Source organism: Podarcis liolepis (assembly GCF_965112155.1).
Source record: "Podarcis liolepis genome assembly, chromosome: 10".
Classification (NCBI taxonomy): domain Eukaryota; kingdom Metazoa; phylum Chordata; class Lepidosauria; order Squamata; family Lacertidae; genus Podarcis; species Podarcis liolepis.
The window spans coordinates 41,406,097-41,417,840 of NC_139562.1; the positions used below are offsets into that span (position 1 = coordinate 41,406,097).

At 42.7% G+C, this 11,744-nt stretch overlaps 1 protein-coding gene across 4 annotated transcripts in view; it reads right to left on the reverse strand.

The window, feature by feature from the left end:
* The window catches only part of SYT1 (synaptotagmin 1), a 335,884-nt gene that overhangs the window by 111,348 nt on the left and 212,792 nt on the right, over positions 1-11,744 (reverse strand). For all 4 annotated transcript variants that reach the window (XM_083463109.1, XM_083463106.1, XM_083463108.1 and 1 more), the window contains exon 3: positions 6,398-6,589. In XM_083463109.1, coding sequence (XP_083319235.1) covers positions 6,398-6,572 — 175 coding nt within the window. In that variant the 5' untranslated portion in view covers positions 6,573-6,589. The remainder of the gene's footprint in view (positions 1-6,397; positions 6,590-11,744) is intronic.

Sequence of the window (11,744 nt, forward strand, 5' to 3'; positions counted from 1 at the left end):
AAATTGAACATACCTTTATTTAAATGGGCTTGTTGCCAGCCTTAATGTGTGACATATTTTACCCTTGCTGCAGTAAGGTTTCTATTTTAATGTAAGCATTACAGTGCAACCCCATAGGCACTGGGTTGGCCACTGTGAAAATAAGATGCCATGGGCCTTTTGCCTGATCCAGTAGACTGTTATTATATTCTATACATGGTTACCATAAGTAAGTTCTCTTGAGTTCAGTGGGGTTTACTATAGGTGCATTATGTACTATGTTAATTGCTATTAGAAATGTGTTTTATTTGCAATTTGATTAGTTATGTGGGTCCCACACTCTTGTGGGTCCTCTCAGTAGAAGAATTGTTTGTATGTATGTATGTATGTATGTATGTATTATTATTATTATTATTATTATTATTATTATTATCATCATTATTATTTATTAAATATCTCTGTAGTACACTTTAGAAGACACTGAGATCAATTAAGTTTTGATAAAGTTTTGCTAGGCTGCTGCCCCTGTCTAAGATAACACTACTAGTATTTAGCATTAATTTAGTATGCTAGGCATTGTACTTTCACATGAGAGAATATGGAACACAGAACACCCTTACAAATAACTTTTTTGTTAAAAGGTAGGGTACTTCTGCCACGCTTTCAAACTGAATGTATTAGGCCAATTACTGGATATCACTGCATATGAATAGCCCATAAATAACTCCTGTTCAATTTACTGCACACTGTAACTATAGAACAAGCACATTTTTTCTTTCAAAATACTTAAAAAGAAATGTTCCATAATGCATTATGTACATGAGTTTTTCTAAAAGCTCTTAACTGAATGAGATTCACAGAAGGAAAGAATAAGTTATTTTACATAAATCACATATTCAGCACCCATTGGGGCTCTGTGCCTTCAAGACATGTGTAGATAAATCGGGTCCTCCCTTAAAGAGGGCACGTACTGCAGTGAGACCTGGACAACCGACACACTGTATTGTGGGTGGGCATAATTATTAAGCCACAACACCCAATTGGTATGTCCCTCAAAGTTGGGTACAATCTGGCCAATGGGACGCAGTCCAAATGGTTGGAGAGACCTATTTATGCCCATGCACCTGACCCAGAGCTTCCTCTTTTGGCATGTGCATTTGGAACACCTACCCACCTCTCTCTACCTTTAGGGCTTGTTGCGCTTGACCTTGCTATGCCGTCGTGTGTCGTCTGTTGTTGGGACAGGGGCACGGCAGGAGTTTTCCCCACTTGACTGATTGGCTGTTGCCATTTGGGTTTTGCCTGCTGTGTAGCAAATTGTCACAACTTGTAAGGTTGAGGATAGGCTCTGGTTCAGGTGATAGGGATGGGAGAACGCTCTCACTATCCCTATGTGAAGGGTATTCCATTAAAGGAATCCAGGGACTCGATGGTTTGGTCAACCCCTGAGAGGCAGTTGTGCCCGTGCCTAAGTCCAGGGGGACATTTGGATGGTGGAGTTAGCCCGTTCCCGGCTTTCCACTTATCCAGGTGTTCACTTTGGGCTGACCTATGCTGGTGCCCTGGGTCAGCGCTACCTGCATGGCAGGGAGCTAGTTGAACCAGAGCCTATGCAACCAGTCACTTTCTGTAATCAATAAAGTTGTGGCCTAAATTCTGCCAAAAACCAAATCAACAATTTGATTCAAGTGTGAATTTATTTAGGGAGAAGGTTTCTGGGTCTGAACATGCAACAATGTGAACTACACAAACCCAGCAATTGCAGGATCAGAGCTTTACTGCCTAGTTCTAATATAAAATACCAATATTTTAAAGTTCAAAATCCCAACTTCAGCCTCAAAAATAAACCAATGAAGTACATTGTCACAGTTTTCCAGCTGCAAATTTAATTCTCTGCACAATTTAATAGGAACTGGCATAACTTGACATGTTCATAATGCAGCAAAACATCGGCACAGTCACTTTAATAGTTTTCCAGCAATAATCACAGTGAGGTGCTAGAGGAGGTCTTGAGGGTCTCAGGAGACCCTTATTAAAATCCTGTCACAAAAGTAGGCATTCACCACCTATTTGCCAGGATAGGCATTCAATTTTAATAAGCATATTACTACCTCAGAAATGCTTCAAAACAGGTAGATAATAATTAGTGAGATAAAGTACGTACAGTGTTGCCAATTGCAATGTGATATAGAAATGATTTCATTTTCCTATTCATCATCTTATTCTTCTAGTTTCAGGTGCCATCTATTGCAGTGCTTAGATCTCTGGCTGCCCAAGGTAGGGCCTCGTAGATGATAGCAGTAGAATTAGGTGTCATTCTTGTCTAGTTTTTAGTGTCAGCTAGAATGTTCCCAAGACTTTTCAAAAGTGAGCAGTTTGGCTAATGGTTAAGGATTCTCCATTACCTCCCTCCTTTTTATAAACAATCTTTCTCAGGGCTGTTTTAATGTTGTAACCTGCCCTGAGTGAAGGGCAGATAAATTAGTAAATAATAATAATAATAATAATAATTTATTTATACCCCACCCATCTGACTGAGTCTCCTCAGTCACTCTGGGCAACTCCCAATCAAATGTTAAAAACAGTACAGCATTAAATATTAAAAACTTCTCTAAACAGGGCTGCCTTCAGATGTCTTTAAAAGATAGGATAGCTGCTCATTTCCTTCACATCTGATAATAATAATTGCCTGCTGCAAAGACACAATGACACTCTTTTCTATTCTATATACAAAAGCAGCTAAGACTGGCAATTTTATCTTTTGTAAATATTGGCAGTGGGATAGTGTTTTGGGCAAAAAAATGCCTCTCCTCCACTTCCATCAGTGGAAGGGTCTGCTGCAACAAAAGCTGTTCCATGAGTGCAAAGGCACCAATTGGATATCACCACTGTTTAAAAGAAAAACCAAAGACCTTTTTGGACCTTTAACTTTTATATCTCCTTATCCCCTGCTCACTTCTCCATCCTATTCCTCATTAGTAACTCTATGTTCCAGACTTAAGGATGTTGTCCTCCCAATATGGTATAGTTATATTTTATGTACTATTGGAGCTCTGGTTTCCATCACAGTATTCTGGCCACATGATCCGGAAAGCTGTCTGTGGACAAATGCCGGCTCCCTCAGCCAGTAAAGCGAGATGAGTGCTGCAACCCCATAGTCACCTTTGACTGGACTTAACCGTCCGGGGTCCTTTACCTTTACCTTATTTTTGCCTATCCCCTGCTCTCTTCTCCATACTATTCCTCGTTAGTAACTCTTTATACATTCCAGACTTAAGGATTTGTCCATCCCAACTATAATATAGTTATATTTTATGTGCTATTGGAGCATCTTCCTTTTTGATTTAGATAGAAAACATTAATTACAGGGCCTTCCTATTTAAGAACAGCCAAGTAATGGCACTTGTTGCTGCAAAACTGCTTGAAAATGTCCTGTGTGGCAGGGGGGAAAAGTATTGGAGTACAACTATTTTCTTGTGGCCAATCAAAGTTGAGGAAACTTGCATGGTCACAGTTAGACACTAATCAGAAACTCACAACCAGAGTGCATGTATTTGCATAACTAAAAATAACAACTCTGCACCATTCTTCTTCAGTAGCTTTATAGCAGACTTCCTCAAACTCAGCCCTCCAGATGTTTTTTGAGACTACAATTCCCATCATCCCTGACCATTGGTCCTACTAGCTAGGGATCATGGGAGTTGTAGGCCAAAAAACATCTGACGGGCCAAGGTTTAGGAAGCCTGCTTTATAGCATCCCCATGCTTTAATTTTGCAGGTTATTTTATCCACAGTATAAAGAGCAACATGACAAGCCACCCTGAACATTTAAACTGTCAGCAACAAATGCCTGAACACTCCACTTACAAAACTGGAGAGAAAAATGTAATACCATTATGGGCAAATAAGTGGCTATAGTCTGAACCTACATGGTTAAATTTTCTGTTGTGCTAATTTATTGCAATTAATGACTTCCTTTTTTGGGGGGAGGAGGGTCCAAACTAAAATCCATACTATATAAATTTGCTAGCAATGAGATACAGACAGTGGCCTTTAAAATCCCTTTTTTTGCTTCAAAGGGGGTAAGGCATATTTCAGCCTATAAACATCATACCTGCTTTTTGATTTTTATTCACTGAAAAACTGTGGGCGGCTCAAAAACTGTGAAATGTGGGGGGGGGGGCTCAATTCTTCAGCATCTAATACCAGATACAGTATTCTAGCATCCTTTTGAACCTGCCAGAATTAACGACAGGTATTTGACTTGTTACTGGATTTGGTTGCAGATAATACCTGAAGTGTGGTGATCCATAAGAAGCTTTCTTTCCATTTCCTTTAGAATAATAATGTGGCAGCTGAGTTATTAACACACAGGTGACTTGAAGAAAACCAATCAATCAAGGCTACTAAAGGATATTTTCCCTGAAATTTTCAGATCCCTTCAAGTTCTGAAGTCACTTCCATTTTGTCACTACTTTATGAAACCTTTACTTGGCCTCAGGTTAGAAAAAGAACCTTTTTCTAGTTTAGTTTAATATTTCTTTCCCACTTTTTTACTTCTTCGTAAAAACAGGCAAGCTTGACTGTTGCAGGAGAGTCTAAATAGTGATGGTAATAGTGTGGCTTTGAGTCACCAACACTTTTTCTATTCATTCATTATTAGCCTGCTGCATCCCTAACCCTGAAGGTGAGAAAGAACATATTACAAACACCAATCCCTTGCAAATAGAAACACTAAATTGTGGACTGTAGTCCCTACAGTCAGGCATAGCCAGCCTTTATAGGTTGGGGGTGGACCAGAGTGAAGCCTGCTCAACTGGCCAGAATTCAAATAGACGGATGGCAGGAAAGCCCGCCAATCCAAGCAGCCAGCCAAGGGATTCCACAACTAGTGGCTGCCTAGCCCCAGTGTTGCTGCCTATGGATAGGAGCCTGCCATGACAGGCCGGAACAGCTACCCACCCCGTGACTGGCTAAGGAGCCATTCTCATACCACTCTATTGGTGGTGAGCACTAACTGGCTGTGTTGACCACATGTATCCATGGTTAATGCATTGCTGCGGATGAGCAGATTGCCCCTGCTTTTCTCCTTTGTGTTAGAAGAGCAGGAGTATCCATCAGCTATTGTTGGCTTGTTGTTATACTGAAATAGGAGTCTGACGTTTGCTTCATTCAGACAAGTCAAGATCAGGAAGCCAAGAAAAGCCTGAGCTACAGATTTGTTTGGAGCAAAATAAAACTTAATTCCCAATTCAGACATAACACTAATTCAAGGATTTTGGCTCGTTCCACCTGCTCACTAGTACAGAAGAACGAGGTGGGAGTAGTCTGTACACCATTAACTTACCAAGACATGTGACTGGAACCATGTCATGTCACGTGATCATGATGAGAGCCTGGTTCCATGCCTATGTGTTATGTCTGCACCAGTTTCTAAATTTGTTCCTTCCTTCTACTTTGTTTTTTTTTTTACTTCTTGTTGCAATCCTATTCATGGGACTTACTCCCTAGCAAGCATGCCTAGGATTGCAGCTTTAGGCTGTGTACAGTGGTGCCTCGCAAGACAAAATTAATCCGTTCCGCAAGTCTCTTCGCCTAGCGATTTTTTCGTCTTGCGAAGCAACCCTATTAGCGGCTTAGCGGATTAGCGCTATTAGCGGTTTAGCGGCTATTAGCGGCTTAGCGGCTATTAAAGGCTTAGCGGATTAGCGGCTAAAATGCTATTAGCGGCTTAGCGGCTTAGAAAAAGGGGGGGAGCAAAAAAAAATCGGAACACTCGCAAGACGTTTTTGTCTTGCAAAGCAAGCCCATAGGGAAAATAGTCTTGCGAAGCAGCTCAAAAACGGAAAACCCTTTCGTCTAGCAGGTTTTCCGTCTTGCGAGGCATTTGTCTTGCGGGGCACCACTGTACGTGCTATACCTTTAATGCATATTCAAAATGCACTGTATCATTTCCCTCAAATAATTCTGGGCACTGTGGTTTTACCTGTCACAGCGTTTCCAGTTCCCACCAACCAGTATGAAACTACAGTGCCCATAATACTTTGAGGGGAAGACTTAAAGGCACAGTGTATACATAGCCATAGTCTGTTGGATTAACAAACAAGCAGAATTTGATCCCATCCATACTATCAGTGCCACTTCCTGCAATTTATCTCGAGAGTCATAAACACAAGGCAAATATAGATCTTTAAAGAAATCAAAGCATGCATATGCCTTTTTGCAGTAGAAGAAAACCAATTAATAAATAGAATTCTTTAATAATGCTTTAAAATAATGCTTTAAAATAATGCTTTAAAAATAGCAGAGCTTCACTCTGATTTAATGAAGGACCATTACGTTTATTTCTTGAGCAGTTTGTGAGTGTCAACAGTAGCAATTATGATGACATTTTCTACCCAGCTATGGTTTTACTTACATGGTATTTTGTTCAGTTCATTCATAAATTTTTCCTTCAACTTCGAGAATGCATCTTCTTTTGGCCCGCCCTTCCCTCCGGGAGCCGCAGGTTCTGTGGCGTTGCTTGCTAGCGCAGCAGCAACAGTGGTGCCTGGTAGCGCCGCTAGGGCCTGGTGTTGACTTTCTTTTGCCATTTCAGTCCCCAGGGAAACTAAGATTGAAAACAAAACAGAGGAAGGGAGGGGAATGTTCAAAAAGGTTAAAATCTTGTTGTTGCTCGACAACAAACTAGAGAGCAGTAACTGCAATTGGTGCACCTGCTCACTGGATAAATATCACATCATTACCATATTGCTTCATGTTGGTTCATACAATATTTATTAGGCCACAGGGAAAGAGACTTTTACAGAAGGTAATAGCTGATGCTTTTTCTTATGTCTCGACTCCTTTTCAATGCTTCTGAGCCACGAACAGTTATTTCTGTTGGATCTCTCAATATGGCTAGGCATCTGTTGTTTAAACTTTGGATTCTGCCCTTTCTTTTTGAAAGTATAAGTAAACTAACTGACAGCAGTTCCATATATACAAACACTTGACTGCATTTGCATAATTATTTGTATCTGTGTCTTGGTACGGAAAGTTTCAGAGCACTGCTAGTTGCTAAAATGGGAAGTAATTACAACAGTATAATTAAAACACCTTCAAGCTTTCCCAAACTCTGCAACCACTGGTGCACCTTGCGTAAGCAAAACTGTACATTATTTGGAAAATCGGCTGTGTTTTACTCTTGAGCCATATTTATTGAAAGCAATTTTCCTTCTACTGACATTTGCCTCAGACAATGTTCTGTTGAATTATTTACTTTTCTCTTTGGTATATTGATGAAACCACTGCATCAGTAGGTAGTTCCAGACTGGAACACCCACAGTGTTTAAATAAATATACTCCTACATTAACATACTTTTAACTTAATGCTTTTTTCATGGGCATTTTGTGATCCCTTCACTTGAGCTATAGCATAAAGCAAAGCACTTTCGTGGAGCTTTGATTAGAACAATCCGAATAGCGCCTGAAGGTTGGCTCAAATGTTTGCTTTAGTTCTGAACAGGCTGTTCCGATGATATGCCATGTCCTAAATAAGAGTCATTTGAATAATAATTCTCTTTTTTAATTTCAGAAAACCAGAGAGAAAAGGGATTGGAGCGATAACAATCACTCATTATTGCTCTGTGTATACTATTGTTTGCACTCTTCCAGAAAGAACTAAGCCTGTAGCATCCCACTGGGAAATTATCTAAAACAAGAAAAAAAAGAAAACCAACCCAATACCTTCCTCCCAAATGAATAAAATGAAAGACACATCAAACCAAGAGATTCAAGAAACATCAGATAGATAAAAAAAAAAATAAATACACAAGTTACAAGCAAATTCTATGTCATCTAACGTACCCATGCATTCCCTTGGATGCCATTGGAAGTGTTCAAATGGGTAACTGAATCAAATTATAACTCTTTATTCTTCCAACAGTCATGACTATGCATATGCTTGCATCTCAAAGTGTAATATCAGTAATTCCAAAAAGGGAGATAATTGGCTCAACATTTGCACTGTGGGTGGGGTGGGGGTTGAAAAGCTTATGTAGCAAATGAGTGACCGAAACAGGATCCAAGCCATTTATTTGTGCGTTGATATCTTACCCACCACATCAAATCACTGTGCTATATGTACCATCTTGATTTACATTTTCCAGGAGGCAGGGAATAGAGAAGGTTAAAAAATTTGGATAGAATCCAACAGTTATATAGTAGAAGGCACTTTCCTTAATGGTATTTCCCATTCCCTCTTCCCCTTCTAACTGCCCAGGAATGCCAATGCCAATGTACAAACCATACACTTGAAACACATGGTTTCTTCCAAAGAATCCTGAGAACTGTAGTTTGACCCCCACAGAGCTACAATTTCTCCTGTTCCCTAGATTCTTGGGGGGTGGGGGTGGGCTGCTTTACATGCTTTAAATGTATGGGGAATATGCAACCAATGTCTCCTTATGGCAGCTAATCGTTTAAAGTTATTTTATTGATACAGAGATCTCTTTGGAATGTTTGGGATTGGAAAGCCACCAGAGTTTGGAGACAGGGGCACATCTGATACTCCCAAGCAAAAGAGAGACAGAAGGTGTACCTGTGTGAGACTAAAGCAGCAGTTTTTGGAGCAGAGGCAGGGAGACACAGAGGCAGAATTGCTGCCTGGTAGGTCTGTGCAGTAAGGGATGAGGGGGGCGCTGTGGGTAAAACCACACAGCCTAGGACTTGCTGATTAGAAGGTTGGCAGTTCAAATCCCCGTGACGGGGTGAGCTCCAGTTGCTCGGTCCCTGCTCCTGCCAACCTAGCAGTTCGAAAGGACGTCAAAGTGCAAGTAGATAAATAGGTACCGCTCCGGCGGGAAGGTAAACGGCATTTCCGTGCGCTGCTCTGGTTCGCCAGTAGCGGCTTAGTCATGCTGGCCACATGACCCGGAAGCTGTACGCCGGCTCCCTCAGCCAATAAAGTGAGATGAGCGCCGAAACCCCAGAGTCGGCCACGATTGGACCTAATGATCAGGGGTCCCTTTACCTTTAGGTCTGTGCATGCTGTTTGCCTCTGCTTATGTTTTGTGTGTGCAAGTGAATGAACCAAATACTACAAAAGCATCACAGTGCAATAGCATCCTACAAGGTCGGGGGTGGGATCCTGTGGGCCTCCAGATGTTGCTGAACTACAGCAACTCCCATCATCTTTGACCATGTTGGCTAATGGGAATTCAATGTGGGGTTCCCCAGGTTGCGATTACAACCTCCATGCTATTTAACATCTACATGAAAATCCTGAGTGGGGTCATCCAGAGTTTTGGAGTATGGTATCAGCAATATGCTGATGGCACACAGCTATACTTCTCCTGTACACCTGCAGGTGTGGCAGTGGATGTGCTGGGCAATTGTAATGCCTTGGTAATGGGCTTAAATGGCTCAGGACTGCAATACCTCAAGGACCGCCTCTTCCCATATGAACCAACTTAGACCCTGCGACCTGAACCCACTTGAGGCCCTTCTTTGTGTGCCTCCTCCACAAGAGGCCCAGAGGATGGAAACACAAGAACAGGCCTTTTCCGCAATGGCTTCCCATTTGTGAAATGCTTTCTCGAGGGAAGCTCCCTTCACACCTTCATTGCATTGTATTTTTACGTTGTGAACTGGCCTGTGATCTTTGGATAAAGGGTGGTATGCAAATTTAAAGAATGAATGAATGAATGAATACAAATGTTTATTTGGAAGGAAGTTATCACAATTTCAATGGGATTCTCTCCTAAAGCGAGTGTGCATGGGGGTTGCAACCTAGGTGGCAAATATTTTCACTGCAAGCTGGCTGTTTCCAAACAGAGAAACAACACCTCTATGGGTTCTGGAGACTGCCAGATACTCTGAAACAAAACATGAAAAGTCAGCTGCATATTGGAGTGTTATTGGATATTATAGCAGTTTCTCAATGAATGTCAACTAAATCAGAAACAGTTGTATGATATATCATAATTAAATTAAAATTACATTTCTTAATTATAATATATTGCTTAATTATTTCAGGTCTGGCAGTTGAGAATTCTGGCTTGTAATGGAAGACACAATTTGCAGTGATGACTTTCAGTTAATTAAAAATTAAGTCAAATGTTGTAATTTATTTGCTTCCAATTTTGGCATCACATTTGGAAATTGTATTGGGAGTGCCAATGTAAAGTACTACATCTCTCTCTCTCCCCCCCCCCTCTTCTTTTTGTTTTAAAGAAAGGGAAAACAGTGAAACAAGCAGAGTCTTCAGATCTCCAGGAACTATCCTCGGTGGACTCACAGTGCAGTTAGAGGTCACTACATTTAATGAGGCATGCACAAATGCGCCGAGATCTGCTATAAAGCTTCTAACTGGTATATGCCAAAGACATTTAATAGACAGCAAGCTAAAGTAAAAGAAGAACAGTGTAGTGAGCTAAGATTTGCAGCAGTACCTAATCAAGAACTGTCACAGAGATGGCACAGAACATCTGAGCTATTAGTGGGGAGGAGGAAGAGGGGTGAGGTGGGGACAAGCTGCCCCAGATGTCACCACTGAGGAGGGTGACAAAATGACGGGTGGTACTCACCGCAAGGCCTGCAGCGTGCCTGAGTCGCGCATCTCTCCTGGGAGTGAGGCTCTGCGCTGCCCCAAATGGTCTGCCCGCTGCCTGCCCCCCCCCCAGCTGTAGGGCAGCTGAGTGGGAGAAGGCAGGCAGACTCCTCAGAGGCCCTGCGGAGCATCCTGCCCCATCTGGCTCCACCCCTGGGTGCATGGCACATGCGCCGCCCCAGGCCCCCGATTGGCTTGCTCTGTTGCTGGCTATTAGGGTACTCAGCATTCACCATCAAGTCCCCATGTAGGTCACTGGTTGATCTTTAGCCAATCACTTAATTCAGTCAAAATGGGGTTGTTGTAAAGATAAAATGTAATGGTTGGGTCCCTCCCACAGAAGCAAGATGACTCCAGCAGTAATTAACTCAGGTTTATTGCTCGAAACACACAAATCACTCTGGAGCTCAGTCACTCAGCGTCTGCTTCCAAATTAGCTGTTGCCGAGCCCCTTCCTCTTCCCACATTTAAAGCCCCACTTTCGCTTCCTTTCCTGTTCACGCCTGTCAGAGCTGCTTCCAGATCCTAGCTCACAGAGGATCACGCTAGCCAGCGGTAACTTGTAAAAGTCTTTTATTGAGTTACAGTTTCCATTCTCACGCTGCTGCGCGCAGCTCTACGTCTTAAGGGTTAGACCGGCGAAGCTCCGTCTGAGTCTCCGCCCCTTGTACACCAACTTAATATCCTAGCCTTACTCCACCTTTTCCGCCTGACTGTTCTTCTCTGGGTCCCTCTGCCCCCCGAGGTCTCTTCCTTCTGGGATTCTTCTGACGCTGACCCCCCTGACCCTCCTGTCTCCTTGCGCCAGGCTTTAGGACCTGGCTCCCTTTCCGGGCTGCTTACTGCGCCACCTTCCTGTGCATTTGAACTTGGCGCGCGCGCCCAACCTTCCACTTTCCGTCTGACCGTTTCTTCGCTCCCCGATGGAGGTGTGGCCACTCCTGACTCGTGCCCTCCCTCCTGTTGTGAGCTGCCAGCGTCTGATACCTGGCGCCCTTCCTCTCCCCTGCTCTCTGTTGGTGACGCTGGTCCCGATTTCCAACTGCTCCCCTCTGAGCCCCCTCTGGCCCTTTCTTCCTGGGGTGTCCCCCCAGGCTCCCCCCTTGCCCTGGCCACTGGTGCTCCTTTCTGTGAATCTTCTGATTCACTGGAAAGACTCGGAGATCTCGGGTCG